This window comes from Eptatretus burgeri, chromosome 6, assembly GCF_056783735.1.
Source record: "Eptatretus burgeri isolate ZD-2024b chromosome 6, Ebu_testis_v1, whole genome shotgun sequence".
Taxonomy (NCBI): Eukaryota; Metazoa; Chordata; class Myxini; order Myxiniformes; family Myxinidae; genus Eptatretus; species Eptatretus burgeri.
In genome coordinates, this window is record NC_140966.1 from 27,440,930 (window position 1) to 27,459,455 (window position 18,526).

Here is an 18,526-nt window from a genome sequence, read left to right on the forward strand (position 1 = left end):
AACTTTTTGAGATACCCTGTTCAGAGACAGGCAAACGGACAGACAAACAGACAGACAGGGGTGAAAACATAATCTCCATCCATCTTTGGTGGTGTAGGCAACAAATGCCTAACAAAGCATGATCATGGTAGATCCTTTCCCAAGCATACACCCATTGCACCCTGAACTTGCTTTTCTTTACAGCCTTCATCTGACCTTCTTCGCGAAAGGATGGAAATTACACAGGACGTTTTTACTGCAAAGTGCTATGGTTATATGTTAAAAGCTTTGAAATGGCATCTGTGCTGGATACAAAGTAGAGTATTATTTGAGAGAGAGAAAGTGCCACACACTTTTCTGTCTGTCAACACCATTTTCCATCCACCTATCAATATTGCAAATCATCCCAAGTCTTTTCTTGCTGAAGGAACTTGAACAACCCACTGCCAGTCTCACAATTTAATTCCAATCCAAGGTCATGATTCCAAAAAAACAACCATTTATGGAATAGCCTTTTGCAATGATATAATCACTCTACAAGTCTCTACAAGGTGTCCTTTGGGTGGTGGACCATTATTGATACACACGGGAAATTGATGAGCGTGAAAAACCCAACAGTGTTGCAGTTCTTGACACATTCAAACTGGCATGACTGGCACCAACTACCATACCCCATTCAAAGGCACTTAAATATTTTGTCTTGCCCATTCACCCCCTGACTGGCACACATACACAATGCATGTCTCATTTGTCTCAAGGCTTAAAAATACATTTTTAAACTGTCTCCTCACCTTCATCTCCACTGATTGTTTGAAGTGGATTAACAGGTGCAACCAATAAGGGATCATAGCCTTCACCTGGATTCACATGATCAGTCTATTTCATGAAAAGAACAGGTGTGTCTCATGACTTGTACACCGAGTGGAGAGAGGAGAGAGAGAGAAGAGAGGAGAGAGGGGAGAGGGGAGAGGGGATAGGAGAGAGGAGAGAGGAGAGAGGAGAGAGATAGATATTACATGTGCAGACCAGGAATCAAACTGAATCATACCAGAGCTCTTCCATCAAAGCTATCTGGGAGACCCACATGCTTGACACGCAATTCTCTTACATATAGAGATGCCACTCTCTTTCCCCCGCTGCTTCTGGGACACTCACTGCCAACCATAGGAGCAGCAAGGGCCTGTCCATGAGAGGGTCTTCCTCCCATGGGGGGACAATTCCATGTCCACTATTATTCACCCAGGGGGCATAACACCACAATTACAAACAAGAAAAAGAGCAATTAGAGATTGTAGACAGTCACCAGGACTTGTTTTGTGTCGTTTGTGTAATTTTGTGTGGTGTATTTTGTGTGGCTTTTGTGTACTGGTGTGTTACCTCATTAAGAAGAGACAATTAAAACTGCCACTTTATAACTCCTGGCAGTGATGATTGGGTACCAACCAATATGTCCCGCTTTGATGTAAGCCTGCTTTGATTGGACACCTGACCCTGACCCATGATGTATGATATCATATTAGTTATTATTCAAATTAATTTAGAATGAGCTTAAAATAAATTCAATTCACATCAAATGGAAGACCAACTCGGTACAGTCCTGCATTGGAATAATCAGAAGGAACCTGAACAAGCAAAAAGCAAAGATGAAGTCATCAGGAGGAACCTGGATAGAATTCACATTTCAGCTGCTACTCCTCTAACCTCAAACCCATCCAGACATAGCCAAGTGAGCCTTATTTTAAATAAAATAAAAACTCAGATAAAAAAAAAATCAATAATGTTGTCTGCCAGACCACACATCTGATCGAGTTGAAATTTAAGACATGCATTCTCCTTCACGACGAGATCATAACTGTGACAATATGATTTAATATTTTTCTTCAATCAAATATGGCTGCCAAATCATGTGACCTATCAATTATTCCTCAACAAACTTGGACACCCATGGCTTGGGGAACACTTGTGTGAAGGTTCTCCTCTATCTGTCCAGCTGTTCTGGAGAAGATTTTTTTGATAGGTTTTAGCATAAATCCAATATGGCTGCCAAACCATGTGACCTATGACATAATGCGTGCAACCTTTTGTTCCTCATAGATAGGCAGTCACACCTGTAACGTTTTGCCTTGATCTGTTCAGCCACTTCATACTGTTCAGATGTAGCGTTCTACATATGCAATTATGATGTCATAACGAAGGCACCTATGACCATTAAAAAAAAAATCACATCCATTCCCAATGAGGAGTACTTGCCATCTGCCAAATTTCAATTTTTTCCTTGGTGCGGTTTCAGAGATACAGAGGTCCAAAGTTTTTTCCGTTTTTCCATGCAAAGAAAAACACTAAAGTGCTGTGCGGACAAACAAACAGACAGACACACAGACAAACAAACAAAGAAAGAAGCAGACAGCCAGACAAATGGACACAAATGCAATACCCTTTCCTCTGGCAAGGGTAATAAATGAACAGGAAACAAAGATTGTATGTATATGTGGGAAATATATATATATATATATATATATATATATATATATATATATATATATATATATATATATATATATATATATATTGTTGTGGTTACCAAATTCGCAAACCACCATTCAGGTCCCTTAGGTGAGGTATTTCGGTAAGTACATGTGTAGTTAGGCCCAAACCCGTTGTCTAGTGGGAATACATGTCATTTATGCGTGCTGCGACTCTTCAGGATAGCCGTTTTTCTTTTGCTATCTTTATTTTGGACCAACCGCCATGATTACCACCACAACCACAACATCAACCACCAACCACAACGCCGCTTCACCACAACCGCCACGACCTTCCCGTCACACCTCGCAACCGTCGCATCGCCACCGTTCTTGCGCCGCCTGTGGGTACCGGTGTTGGACTCGTGCAGGGCGCGCGCCGAACAGCGTGTACAAAATCACGGATTTTGTGCTTCAAAAACGGATCAAAAACGACACACGCCCACTTTTTGCCGTCCAATCGGTGAGCGAGGGGCGGGTGGCCCCGCCCCCAGGGCGATCGATATATGCAAATTTATGGATCAAAAAGCCTTCACGCCCACTTTTTCTCGGGCCAATGGGGAGCGAGGTGAAAGGTCGAAGGGAGGGGGTCAAAGATGAGAGGGCGAAGCTACGGGGCTGATAAAAGGACCGTGTTCGTCAGTCCAGGGAGTGCAGAGGCGGAGAGTAGGAGAGTCGAGAGAGTCCAGAGGCGGAGAGTAGGAGAGTAGGAGAGTCGGAAACAGAGAGTCAAGACTTCGCGGGCGGTGGAGTTGGCAAGAAGGAGCTGGTCGTCATGTGCGTTGGAGTCGGAACGGAGGGGACGGAGCTGTGGAAAGGCAGCGACACCAGACGAGGGGGTGCTCGCGTCGGGAGCTGCACCCCAGGGAGGCCGACAGCGCGACCTGGCCGAGGTGGAGACGCTCGTCGCGGGATAATAAAAATCCTCTATACCCCGAGCATCAGCAACCCCCTCCTGTTTCCCCCCGCGCTGAGATAGTGCGACCAAGGGGGCCCCTTTCCCACCCCCTACCAGACACTGTCCGCGAGGCCCGCGGAGTTGAGGCGCCATCGCCGCTCCGCGTCTCATCACCAGACGGGTAGGCGCGACCCGGTCTCGGCCTCAGGCCCGCCTCATCCTTGAGGGTATTCTTTTCCTTGGTTTTGGGTATGTGTTGTCGGCGCCGTCTGTGAAGTAGAATTGTATAAGTGTTGCCGTGTGCTCGGTAGTCGGTATTAGCTCTGCATTGTGTTTTCGCTTTTACATTTGCTTTTTGTGTAAATTACATTGTGTCTTTTCTGTGTGCATTTGGTGGAATTGTATATGTGTGCTCCCGTGTGCCGCGAATAAATGTGCTTTGTGTTGAACTGTTTCCCGCTTCGCTTCGTCTTTTCCTCTATTGAATCCCCATCTTGCTTCACGTAAAGGGTTGGTAGTGGGCTGAATACGCCCGATAATTAATCGAACCGTCGAGGTCGACGATAACACCGCTCGGTTATTCTGATAGTACGGAACGGGTCGCTTAAGTGGCCCGTGTCCGAAGTCGACCTGCGGCGAGGTGTGATCGCCCGGTCTACCCTCCGCGTGGGTACTTAGGTAGGTCGAATTTGGCGAGCAACCCTATCCCACGCGGGGGCTGATTGGCTCGATCGCGGTGAGACCGAAAGGTCCACCCGTGACTGGTTCCCGGCGTTAGTCCGAGAGGGTCACGACTGGATTGTCCGTCCGGTGGGCGACGTGCCGCGATTCGAGTTACGTGGCCGTCGGCACGCCGGCGGGCGCGAATCCGCAACAATATATATATATATATATATATATATATATATATATATATATATATATATATATATATATATATATATATATTGCAAGATCACCTTAAAATATATATGTAAGATCACCTTAAATATTGAATATAGGCCTACCACGAAAAGTTCCCAAAAGAATAACCACATATGAAATAAGTTTGAAAATTATCTCAATGATGTGATGGCTGTCGTACAGAAAATATGGATAACTGTAGAGTGACAAGAGGTGGAAATCTACAGAATAGCAGGAGAACAATTCAAACTAATGTAACTGTATTAACCGTTAAAAAGTTGATTGTGAAATAAAAACAGTTCTTTCATCAATACATTTCAAAATGCAAGAATAATTTTGAAAGTTATACAAGGATACACCAGGAAACTGAGACACAAGAGGAAGCCATTTGGTCCATTATGCCTGGGCTTTATCAAACATGCCATTAAGTTAATCTGTCAGTTCACTAACATTCTATGGACTGATCCCATCCTTACCATCATCTTATTCTTATTTCCACCTACCAGCAGGGAGGGAATGGCCAGAGTATCACATCAAAATGACCTATTTGATCTGAGAGATCCACAACATCCACAATATAAATGTGAAAACAGGCTTTACTTCCCATCAAAAGTAAAGTGCACTCTGATATATGTATATATATATATAGTAGCAGCCCCAGCCTGCTTGCACTGCATAATACACTTTTTAAAACAAAGTTTGAATGCAATGGAGATTGAACCCAGATAAACAACTCAGGAGCATGTCAACCAACTGAGATGCCCAACCACCTCTTTCCATGAATAAAACTGTTATGTCCTCATATAACAATGCATAATGGAGTATGTCATGTAAGTGATGTTAACTTCATTATCCCACTGACCATGCTGAAATAAAAAGATAAAAACTCAGTATTTAGCCCTTTGACGCCTGAGCTCCTTGGACTTTCGGCTCTCCCTGAGCTCCCTGGAGAAAAAAAATCAAGCCGCCTGGGTATATGGAAGTTTGAATAGCGGCCAGTAAACTGGTCGCTCAGGCTTAAGGAGGTTTGAATAGCAGCTGGAAAAAGGCTGCCTGGGTTTTTGGAGGTTTGAATAGCGGCTGGTAAAATGGCCGCCCGGGTATATGGAAGTTTGAATAGCGGCTGGTAAAAGGCTGCCCGGGTATATGGAGGTTTGAATGGCGGACAGTAAAGCGGTCGCTCGGGCTTATTGGGGTTTGAATAGTGGCTGGTAAAATGGCCGCCCGGGTATATGGAGGTTTGAATAGCGGCTGGTAAAAGGCTGCCCGGGTATATGGAGGTTTGAATGGCGGACAGTAAAGCGGTCGCTCGGGTATATGGAGGTTTGAATAGCGGCTGGTAAAATAGCCGCCCGGGTATATGGAGGTTTGAATAGCGGCTGGTAAAAGGCTGCCCGGGTATATGGAGGTTTGAATGGCGGACAGTAAAGCGGTCGCTCGGGCTTATTGGGGTTTGAATAGCGGCTGGTAAAATGGCCGCCCGGGTATATGGAGGTTTGAATAGCGGCTGGTAAAATGGCCGCCCAGGTATATGGAGGTTTGAATTGCGGCTGGTAAAATGGCCACCCAGGTATATGGAGGTCTGAATAGCGGCTGGTAAAATGGCCGCACGGGTATATGGAAGTTTGAATAGCGGCTGGTAAAAGGCTGCCCGGGTATATGGAGGTTTGAATAGCGGACAGTAAAGCGGTCGCTCGGGCTTATTGGGGTTTGAATAGTGGCTGGTAAAATGGCCGCCCGGGTATATGGAGGTTTGAATAGCGGCTGGTAAAATGGCCGCTCGGGCTTATGGAGATTTGAATAGCGGCTGGTAAAAGGCTGCCCGGGTATATGGAGGTTTGAATGGCGGACAGTAAAGCGGTCGCTCGGGCTTATTGGGGTTTGAATAGCGGCTGGTAAAATGGCCGCCCGGGTATATGGAGGTTTGAATAGCGGCTGGTAAAATGGCCGCCCAGGTATATGGAGGTCTGAATAGCGGCTGGTAAAATGGCCGCACGGGTATATGGAGGTTTGAATTGCGGCTGGTAAAATGGCCGCCCAGGTATATGGAGGTCTGAATAGAGGCTGGTAAAATGGCCGCACGGGTATATGGAGGTTTGAATAGCGGCTGGAAAGAAGGCTGCTCGGGTTTATGGAAGTTTGAATAGCGACTGGTAAAATGACCGCCCGGGGTATATGGAAGTTTGAATCGCAGCTGGTAAAAGGCCGCCCGGGTATATGGAGGTTTGAATAGCGGAGAGTAAACCAGTCGCTCGGGCTTATGGAGATTTGAATAGCGGCTGGTAAAATGGCCGCCCGGGTATATGGAGGTTTGAATAGCGGCTGGTAAAACGGTGGCCCGGGTATATGAAGATTTGAAATGTGGCCATTAAACCGGCCGCTCAGGTTTCTGGAGGTTTGAATAGCGAACAGTAAACCGGCCACTCAGGCTTATGGAGGTTTGAATAGCGGCTGGTAAAAGGCCGCCTGGGTATATGGAGGTTTGAATAGCGGCCAATAAACCGGCAACTCAGGCTTATGGAGGTTTGAATCGCGGCTGGTTATACGGCTGCGAGGGTTCAAAGGGTTAAAATGAAGTGTATAACTTGTCAGGTAACCTACTATGATCGGTGAGTACTGTATGTGCTACTGAAGCAGTTTATCAGCCATGGTAAAAGCTGAATCGTTTGCAGTTTCCTTCTCATAAGAATTTAAAACTATTTAAAGTTTGATCAGGATCACCACATTTAATAGCTTACACTGTTCAAAATGCTGAAAGAGATCTTCAATATCTACAACCTTGACAGCAGGTAGAACAGGTAGCTTCATGTTCCCATTCAAAGGACAACTTATATTTGATACAGTACTCTGCTTGCAAAGCATCATTAGAACAGTTAACGGTTGCTTTCTATTCCGTCAGTTATTACTACTTGACTAGATAAATCAAGAGTGAGAGCCCTCCTATTGACCTTTTCGGTTAGTCCTCATTGTTCGTACCTTTACAACTTTTCAAAATTTCAGAGATCTATCTACACAAGTCAAGCATAGGTTTGACCACATTTGCTCAATAGGATGACTTGCAGTCTAAAACTGTGATGTTAACCGATAAAAATGTTGAGTTTTCTATTTGAGATAAAATCAGACATTAAAGTCAGGGTTGATCAGGCAAACGTGAATCACCTTCTGTAAAGTTCTCCCATAAGCACAATGGAGCTCTGACCGAGAAGTAAGTCGTATCTACACGATACTATATGTGGGACATATATGGGAAAATTTATTTGGAAAGAGCATTCGCTAAAGTTTCACACCACATCCAATAAAGGAATGTTTGTTGAACGTGTTTGATTTTAGACTTTAAAAGTCAGGATTTTTGAGTGAGCTCTTGCACTTCTGTGTAATACAAGCACCCTTCAAATTATTCACAGGTGAGGATCACTTGCATATTCACTATTCAGTTAAGCTGTATATCCTGTCAACTCATGACACATATAATGAGGGAGGATTTAATTTTTAAAAATTAATGTATTTACACAGTGTGGTACATGAATTTCAATCATTGTAACGACAGCACAAAATGCATCATTTACACAAAAATGCAGAGGGGAAAAAGTCTTATATTGTTCAATTACAGAGCACGGTTTGGATATGACGAATATGTGGTGAGAATGTGAGGCTGGTATCCCACAAGTCATGGGTTTGAATCAACCGGATGGTCGTAGAGTGAAGGGTTTGGATGAAAAGCGTATACGAACCAAGCTTGTCCAAGGAAAATAAATTATTGTTACATTTCCAATGCAAAGCCCAGCTGGCTCATTAATGACCTTGTGAGATGAGGTGACCTCTTTCAAGTGTTGTGGATGTGGTGCCAGTACCAGCTCAAGATTGATTTTTAAATGCCTCATTAAAATGCTGGCTGCATTAATGCAATATTTTCCCACCTACTAATTAAACATGCTAAAGAGATTGGATCAACAAAATGTCTTCTTAGGTTAACTGACTATATTTAAAGAGAAGGGAAATGCAATGAGCATATGGGGAAGGAGGGTCAATAATTGTGCCATGTTTGCATATGTAATAAATAGATGACTCTTTCAAGTAGTCATCAAAGACTTACAGCACTCATAAGTCCAATGTATTTGAAGACGATTTATGCAATGTTACACTGCAGTGGTATTTCTCTTATTATTATAAATTACTTCCACCAAAAAAGGTGGATGGAGAGGTTTTGTTTTCAGCCCTGTCTGTCTGTCTGTCTGTCTGTCTGTCTGTCTGTCTGTCTGTCTGTCTGTCTGAGCAGGGCATCTCAAGTTATGTCTGGATTCAGACTAAGTTTGATCGACAGTTTGGGTGTGTGATGAGGACAAAATAATGAGATTTTGGTGAAGATCAGAATCCGTATTCTTGAACTTTTAAAAAGTGATTCTTCACGATTGAGAGATCAGGCTAAAACGAGATATCGCATGACATATCAAAAATTTGTGGAGGGATTCAGACAAAACTTGGTGTGCAGGTTGTGTGTGACTAAGAATTGATTCGATTTTGGTTAAGATCTACATCCGGATACGAGAGTTTTATCAGTGATTCTTCACCATTGAGAAATGGGACTGAAAATGATATCGAGCATGACATTTCATGTTGTGGATGACATTTCATGTAGCATGACATTTCAAAACATTGTGGATGGATTATGACAAAATTTGGTGGATGAGTTGGGTCGGTGACAAGAACAAGTGGATTCGATTTTGATTTGTGACAAGGACGAATGGTCCGGATGCAGATCCTTCCCGACAGTGGGATACAAAACGTAACCTGTTCAGCCTGGTGGTGGTATGCGCTCTACCGAGTGCCCTTCTCCATTTGGTAAATTTGATGATTTATGTTGCTTGCAGTGAGCTAGAGCAATACACCGATTCAACATATATTTGCATCGTTTTGGTTGATTTAGTCAGCATAAGTCGCATTGTGTTCAAAGTTGAAAGCTCGAAAATAAAATTCCTCTGCCTCCCTCTCATCCTGGGATCTCTTTGAAGATGCCACTTGTTTGCGCAAAAGTTCCTCATTTGCCAATCGACGAGCTCCAAAGTTTGACTGAACCAGGCACAATTATTGGTGGACTGGTGACAATGGCTTATGGTTGAACTCCATCTCAACACCCTGCAGGTGCTAAATCAGACAAGAAGAGTAACCTGCATTGGTAGGTGGCTACAAGGATTACTGTTCATGGTTCTGCCCTCCATTGAAATACTGCAATTATCTCTGAGTTGTCCAGCTTGGGGATGAATCTCAACCCAGCTGTAAACTGTCATCCTAGTGTTCTGCAGGTAGGGTGAGACATCGGTGTGTGTGCCGTTCCTCAGATGTACATTAAACTGGGTGCGTCCCATCTGCCAGCATTAGCTGGTGGACCTTTAACATCAATGGTGTTGTTCACAGAGAATATGCAAGCTATCGCCGGCACTCTGAACAAACCCTAAATTCTTGACCTCGGCTGAGTATCCTGTATTATCGTGATGAAGCATCCAGATTGAAACCCAAGCCAACAATTTGCTTGGCAGAACCTACGCTCTGTATCGAGGATGTGGATGTTGATGTCGATGGAAATATTGGCAACCAATCTCCGCATCCTCTTTTATTCTCACCACCTCACCTTCTTGATCTTCTTCTACTTCATTTGTATTAAATATTTTTGAAAAATAATCTCTTAATTATGAACTTTTAATTTGCATAATTGCTATTTTGCATATTGTTTTTTTATTTATATATTTATTTGAATTTCAAATCAATTTGAATTTTTCCACATTATATTTGTATCTGAGAATTTTACATTGTGTCGTGGTGCCCTTTGATTTTTGAGCTTCTTTGTTCCAAGCTACTCCTTATTCTTTTTAAAATCCTTGTTCACTTTTTTAGCAACAAAGACTCCTCTATTAAATTTCCATATGTTGCACAAGGTTATTGAATCTTAAGTGCGAGCTAGATAACTCACACACAGAACTCTCCTTTGAGGTGTCTCATCTGGGTTTGATTCCCAAACAGACTATGGAATTCCACCCTGGTGTTTCACAGGGAGAGCATTGTATCGACGAGGGTGCCAGTGTCGAATGAGACATTAAGTCAGGTTTCCATCTGCCACCATTCGCTGATGGTGGATGTTAGAGATCCCACAGTGTTTTTTTGTAAAGACTACACTTTTATGAATTTGGCACCCCCAACCAAGTAACAAATTCCTTGGCTGACTTTTGCCAGGACGGCCACAAGAATGTAATGGCAGCTTGCAAAGCAGCTGCACTATGGAAGACACCGAAATAAGAAGATTGGATCACATATTACATAGTAGATTGCTTCGTACGCATATGACTGTTACGTCATACATTATACCATTCTTGTGGGATGGTGTTAAGCATGATCCGGGTCTTGTCTCCAACCAAAGGAAACAGAAGTACATTGATTAAGAGGAATATTGATGAGTCATTGTCAAGGAGTATGCATCAGCAGGCAATTTTAATGATAGGTTTTATCAACTGAAAGTTGGCTTAAATGTATTACAACTCTCTTTCAAAGAGTACGAACCACTGTGGGAAGCAAAGTAAAGTGGATGTGTTGAGTGGCAGCCCTTCATCGGAGCCAAACAAATAAAATAAAATAAAAATAAAATAAAGGCTGGGTAATATGCCCACTTAATCCTTTGTTCAAAAGACTCCAAGGGATATTCAATGTCCACAAATATGCCAGCTGGTGAAGCATATATCTGAACATTCCCTTTGAAAGGGCAGCTTTGGAAGCAAATATATATATATATATATATATATATATATATATATATATATATATATATATATATATATATATATATTGTATTTCTTTTCTCCAATGAAGGGCTAACAGCTCAGGGCTAACACTTGAGATGTCAATTTCATTTGCTTCCCACAAAGGTGAGCATACCTTTGCCAAGTCTCAGTTGATAAAACAATCGGATTTTTAAGTCCGCCACCGAAGTTGAAGGAGGTTATGTTTTCACCCCTTTCTGTCTGTCTGTCTGTTCGTTGCAAAACTGAAGATTTTTCAACTATATTGGTCAGTTGATTTTGTTATTCTGTCTGTGTTTGTCTGTTTGTCACCGGAGGTCACAATTTTAAACCGATTTTCACGGAACTTCACCACATAGTAGAGTTTGTTACAAGGACGAAGCCTATTGTTTTTGAGGTCAAAAGGTCAACATAGCTCCAATGTCAACAACTAAGTGGTATTTCGAAAATCCTCAATTTTCAACCGATTGACTTGAAACTTGAAGGGCATATATATTTCAGGTTACTGAATTCAACCAGCAATTATTTTTGAGGTCAACATAGACCAAAAGGACAACATAGGCCAAGTTTCTAAAATTGTCAATTTTAATCCGATTCACTTGAAATTTGAAGAGGATTTACATATTTGGTCATTGAATTCAATCACCAATTAATTTTAAAATCAAATTTGTTTAATGGATTTTGAAAATATCACACAATGCACGCCATTGTCTTCTTGTTACTTTATTGGTCAGTCGATTTTGTTTTTGGGTCGCCAAAATAGTTGGGTCGCCGAAATAGGTGACCCTTATTGTCAGTAATTCTGTCTGTTTGTTTGGATGTTTGTTCGTTTGTCATCAGCATAATTGGTAGTAAACGTAGGCGGATTTTGACCAAACTCGGGTGGTAGGTACATCTTATGACCTAGTGCTTTGGAAATTGTGATGGTTGCTAGGGACGCTTTGGTTCCCCAGCAACAACCGAAAAACCTTCAAAATCGGTCCCATTCACGCGAAATCAATTCCGAAAGACATTATCACACGTAGGGTTATGAAATTTGGCACGAATGATCTACAGGTGATGCTCTATCAAATATATTCCAGTTTTTGTGATATATGGAATACTTTACCCGCAGCGCCAACCCGACAATTAGGATATGCGCGAAAATGGGCGAAAATTGAAGGCCCCCTAGCAACCAGGTGAGTGCATCGATACGAATGAAACTTTGCAGGTTCCTGGTACTCAATGAGTACTACAACTTTTCCTCAGGACATATTGACCGATTTCGCTTAGGTCACGGGTCAAAGGTCAATTAGTGCAAAAATCGATAATATGCGAGAGCTGAAGGTGCCTTCGCGCCAAATGTTACTCCTCCTAAGGTTATGGTCAGATGGTCATGAAAATTCACACTAATTGTCTGGAATACATTGTGCACAAACGATCGAGTCGGATTATCGATTTAGATCTTTGTTCACCCACAGCACCCCCTCGAACTTTGGGGATTTCCGATTTCAAACCGCATTTTTGGTACTTTTCATTCAAATGGATATCAACAGATATCAGTAGTAGTTATCAGTAGATGGAACTGGATGAGATTTGATATGCATAATCTTAAGGTGATTCCCTATCCGCTACATGACATCCATTTTGCTCTATATCTTATAGTTTCCATGCTCGGCGACCCATCGCCGCCTACCGGCTTGTTCTGTCTATTTGTCTGTCTGTTTATCGTCTACAGGTCACAATTTCAAAACGATCTTCACGAAACTTCACCACATCGTAGAACTTATCATATGGAAGAAGCCTGTTGCGTTTGAGGTCAAAAGGTAGAAAGGTCAACATAGGCCAAAGGTCAACATCTCAGGTGAGATTTCTAAAGTCCTCAATTTTCAGCCGATTGACTTGAAATTTGAGGATACGTAATTTCTCTTGCAGGTCACTGAATTCAACCAGCCAATGTTGTTTGAGGTTAACATCGATCAAAAGGTCAACATAGGCCCAAGGTAAACAACTTAGGTAAGATTTCTGAAATCCTCAATTTTCATTCGATTGACCTGAAATTTGACGAGGATATATATATCAGCTACTGATGTGTGCTCGTTTCGTGTCAGGCAATAGTGTAAAAGAGGAAATGCTCTTCTGCCATCCCATGTTAAGTTATACAATAGCAACAGATATTTTTCAAGTAGTATCAAACTTCTTCCAACAAAATCGACTTTCGTGGGACTCACTGGTAGGGGTGCATACTGATGGAGCTGCGTCCATGCTTGGTTTGCAATCAGGTTTCATAACAAGAGTGAAAGAAAAAAGTCCATCCGCTTTTGGTACACACTGCATTCTTCATCGTGACGCCTTAGCATCCAGAACTCTACCTGTTGAAATGAGGGATGTCATGAATCTGGCTATCAAGGTAGTCAACTTCATCAAAGCTGGAGCCTTAAACAGTCATCTCTTAAAACAGCTGTGTGTGTGGATATGGATTCTGAACATCAAGCCTTGCTTTTCCACACAAACGTACGATGGCTTTCGAAGGGAAACATGCTTGGACGGCTTTATGAACTACGACAAGAAGTGGCAACATTTCTAGATTCGCAGCAGAAAGCAGATCTCCATGACAAGTTCCAGTCTGAAGGATTTTTGCTATCTCCAGCTTACCTGGTGGACATCTTTAAAGCGCTGAATGCCATCAACCTCAAACTCCAAGGGAAAAACATCACCATAGTCATGCACCATGACGTCATTCGAGCCTTCATGGCCAAATTCGACCTCTGGAAATGTCGAATTCAGGATGGAAATACAGCCAGTTTTGCTAACTTGGATTCTGCTCTCATTCACAGTAACCTTGATTCTGAGTTAAAGAAACAAATAATTACTCATCTGACTGAAATAAAAGCAGAAATCATCAGATACTTTCTGGATATAGATGAGAAGCACGAAGCCTGGAAATTCATTAGGAACCAATTTCAATGTGAAGTCGCTGATATTTCAGATGAAGTGCAAGAGGAGTTTCTTGAGTTAAAGTTCAACTCCTCGGCTGAAGAAGACTTCAAACAAGCTCAAATTAGCTAAGCTCCTCGTCCTCTTAATGTTGACGTCATAAAAACGAATATGACGTCATTGTGATGTATCAGGTTTGCGATAAATCATCTGTGCTCATGCCCGGCTTAATTCCCGCAAACAAAATTCAAACAGCTTGCCTAGTTTCGGAGATAATGGTATAGGCGATTTCCATTAGCGGCGATATTATGACATCAACATTTTTTCTTGGAAGAATTTCCAAAATCGGAGATGGTTACTGTCTGCGCGTGGGCTTTCTGCATATACACGGCAAGTTTCATGAAGATCCGATGAAAACTCTAGGTTGTGAAACAAAAAATGTCAAAAAATAGGAATGACGTCATTAAAATTGATATGACGTCATAGTGATGCATCATATGTGCGGCAATTCATCTCTGCTAATGCCCTGTTCGATTCCCACAAACAGAATTCAAAAAGCTTGCCTAGTTTTGGAGATAATTTTTTTAGCGATTTCCATTAGCAGAGATATTTTTATGTCATAACTTTTTTTCTCGGAGGACTTTTCAAAATCAGAGATGGTTACTGTCTGCGCAGGGTATTTTTACATGTATATGCCAAGTTTCAGGAAGTTTCGATGAAAACTGTAGGCTGTGAAACAAACAAGTTTCGGAGATAATGGTATAGGCGATTTCCATTAGTGGCGATATTATGACGTGAACTTTTTTTCGAGGAAGAATTTCCAAAATCGGAGATGGTTACTGCCTGCCCGTGGGCTTTCTGCATATACATGGCAAGTTTCACGAAGATCCGATGAAAACTCTGGGTTGTGAAACAAAAAAATGTCAAAAAATAGGAATGACGTCATAAAAATTGATATGACTTCATAGTGATGCATCATATGTGCGGTAATTCATCTCTGATAATGCCCTGTTCGATTCCCACAAACAGAATTCAAAAAGCTTGCCTAGTTTGAGATAATTTTTTTAGGCGATTTCCATTAGAGGAGATATTTTGACGTCATAACTTTTTTTCTAGGAGGAATTTTCAAAATCGGAGATCGTTACTGTCTGCACAGGTTATTTTTACATATATACACCAAGTTTCAGGAAGTTTCGATGAAAACTGGAGGCTGTGAAACAAAAAAGTCCACAAGAACAACAACGTGAGTAAGACTTGGAGATCCTCCACGAGGATCTAAAAACTGGATCTCGAGATGTTCTGGGTCACGTACCTTCCTGTTTACCCTTTGATCTCACATCAAGCTCTTCGGATTCTGACAATGTTTGGATCAACGTATCTTTGTAAAGGTGCATTTTCCACGCTCGTTGCTGCCAAGACCAAGTACAGAAACAAGCTGAACGTTGAAGGGGACTTGCGTTGTGCTCTCTCTGGCATTCGACCATGCATTCAAGATCTGGCAGCTAAGAAGCAGTGTCAAGTATCTCATTAAATGTCATCTCATGAAATATGCTGTGTATATGAGTGTTGCTTAAACAGAATTCTTTGTTCAATGAAAGGACTAAAAACACGCATTTTTTTAGTTTTTCCTTTTAATTCAGGAGGGATTTTTTTATCATTTGATTGAAGATGTGAGGGAGGGGGGGGGGCATGGAGGCAAGGACAAACTACTAGAGGGGGCATGGTGGTAAAAAGGTTTAGAACCACTGGCATAGCATGCTATTTCAAAAATATATTGGGCCCGATATGTTCTCGTGGATCAGGCATTACGTGGCGGAGGATGCGCTCTACTGAGCGCCGTTCTAGTTTATTATGAAACTAGCTTAATATAAATATGTGTGTTGAAACTCTCTTTCATTGTCAAATGACAAGAAATTATCAAATTTTTGTATACATAAATATATTAGCTTATGGAAGAGCGAAACGAAAGAGGCCAGCAAGTCGACAGATTGACAGAGGACCAGAGGGGAACAGGGAGACTAAGACACCACTCATGATGACTAGATGAGTGGCAAAATTGACAGGAGTAAGAAGAGGTAGGGTAGAGGGGGAACATTATTGAGCAGGAGTCCGATTTGTAAAAGGCATGAGGTTAAGATGGAAGCACTTTTTAATATTTTGAGCAACATATGGCTTTGGGTCAAGAGTGTTTTGGGTTTTTATGATGTGTAGCTAAGGCTTGACATAAGAATTAAAGTGCTTATATTGTTGTTATCTCAGGATAGACTCAGATCCCAAGACCCTGAGGAGACCAAGACTGCTGAATAATCACTCGATAAAATTATAAAGCATACATAAATCGCCAACTTGACAGGAACGCAAAGATGATTGCATGACTGTATAATGCAAGTACGTTCCTTGACTTTGAGACTGCCATGTGACACCATCACAAGGAATGACAAGGAGATTAGAAGGTCATTCAGCCCATCATGCCTACACCACATCAACACCACACCAATTTATCAACACCACATCAAAATAAGAAAATGCAAAAATTTTTTTTTTTAATTAAGTGTTTTTTGTAGTTTCCTTTTTTTCTATATTTTCAGGAGAGGGGGCATGGGCTTTGGTTAAAAAAAAAACACCCAACACCCCTTGATGAGACCTCCCACCAACAGCACTCCGTACACATGTACACAATCACCCATCAATGCTCAAGCGACCTAACAGTCAGAGCAACATCCCTACACCCCTCTATCTCCAATACTTCCAGGTAGCTATCTAATTCTAATTTAAACTTATCTACTGTTTCTGCTGCCACTACCTTCCTGGGAGACATTCCATGCATTAACTACTCGAAATGGAACTAATATAAATATGTTTCCAAATGGCTGAAAAGAGAGCTATCAGGCTGAAAATCATGTCACGTTTCCCTTGATCCATTTCCCTGAAAAAGTCTGGCAAATATGGGAATGGATTTTGCCTTTGATGGTACAAGCATGAGCTTTGGCACACTGTTAGAGCATGCCCGAAGGAAGATATTTAGCTCGAGGGCCATTGCAGATTTGTCCTTTGGCCAAAATGGCGGCCATTTTCAAAAATGGCCACCACCGGTTGTTATTTTACCAGTAGCTCAGGTTCTAGACTACCGAGGATATTGATTCTGGTGGCTAATCATACATTTTCAAGGATGGGGAATGCAGTGGTACTATTTACAACATGCTATAACTAGTCTAACAACTACCTAACTACATATATCTAGCTTTCAGGGAAATAAATGATGGTAAAATTATAAACGCATTTAATATTGGTGGAGTTATACATGTACACGTTTTGAAACCGTGACATATTCATGAGAGTCCAATGCAGTCTTCGCAATGTTTCCTTTGTAATATTTGGTAGTTTATTTATATGAGCACACAGTTCATGAGATTATGCTGTATCTTGCAAATCAAAAGTGCATGTCCCATTGTTGTTTGACATGTCAGTGGTGAGGGCAAGTCTCTGACAGTCCTTCCATTATTAACAAGGTAAGGCCTTCCATGGTAATATTACAGGTTTTCAATGAAATGTAATGTTAGTTTCGAGAACACAGTCCACCACAGTGGCAAAGGGCAGTGCACTTCCACTGAAGTGCTGCCTTGACACATTTGCACTGTCCTCTGCACCCCTTTTTGCATCCACAGCGTATGAGTTCTCGACAGGCCTGGGTCGCTTCTGGCAGTGTGGTCCAGTGAACTTCCCATCCACCTGTGTCCTTCTTCTACCCCCAGTCACCTGGGAATGGGAGTTCCGGGACTGTAACCATCATCTGTCCCCAGCAGTGACCAGCTTGGTAGGCAGCCATCTTTGTGTGCTGAATCAGTGCTACTTGTGTTGGACGGAGTCCTTCAATGTCTCTACCTTTCTGGGTGAACAGCTGATTGCGTGCCTCATTGACTGATTCCACGCTGCTAGTGCGGTCATAGAGCAATACCACGAATCGCTCCAGAGACTCCATCCAGTTGGCTGCCACCCCAGACACCATAGACAAGGCACAGAAGGCTCGAGTGACGTCATCAAAGGTCGTCCATATATCCCATGCCATCTTCTTGCCCCTGCCACAAAAAGATGACACCGTGTCACATCCTAGCTTGTGAGCGTCCATGTCTGGGAAGTAACCCAGTGTTCTGTTCTTGAGTTTGGTGGAGTGTACACGCCCCGTCACGTGTGTCCCCAGTTGTTCCAGCCTGGTACTGTACAGATTCACCAAGTCTGTTAGCTTGAACACTGGTGCAACCATATTGTCCATGCGCACTTCCTCAATATAGACGACAAGGCCAGTGAATGCAATTCCATGGTTAACAGTGTCTACATTCGATCATTGTGCCTTTGTGTCCCTCGCTTTATTGTACAAAGAGGCAATGCACTGAGCATGGTACTTGGCCTCTTGGGAAATGAGATCTCTAACACTGAGTTTGGATAGGAGGTGTTTGTCCTGTAGTTTGACGGCACACTGCCTCACACGAATGTCAAGTTTGAATGTTTATGCATTGCTCTGACGG

At 42.2% G+C, this 18,526-nt stretch overlaps 1 protein-coding gene across 7 annotated transcripts in view; it reads right to left on the reverse strand.

The window, feature by feature from the left end:
* LOC147024432 (receptor-type tyrosine-protein phosphatase delta-like) overlaps nt 1-18,526 on the reverse strand; it is an 881,646-nt gene that overhangs the window by 549,268 nt on the left and 313,852 nt on the right. For 5 of the 7 annotated variants that reach the window (XM_085884379.1, XM_085884375.1, XM_085884380.1 and 2 more), the window contains one exon: nt 13,298-13,438. The exons of the other annotated variants lie outside the window; for them this stretch is intronic. In XM_085884379.1, coding sequence (XP_085740505.1) covers nt 13,298-13,403 — 106 coding nt within the window. In that variant the 5' untranslated portion in view covers nt 13,404-13,438. Of the gene's footprint in view, nt 1-13,297; nt 13,439-18,526 lie in introns of those variants that run through there. 7 annotated transcript variants of the gene reach the window in all.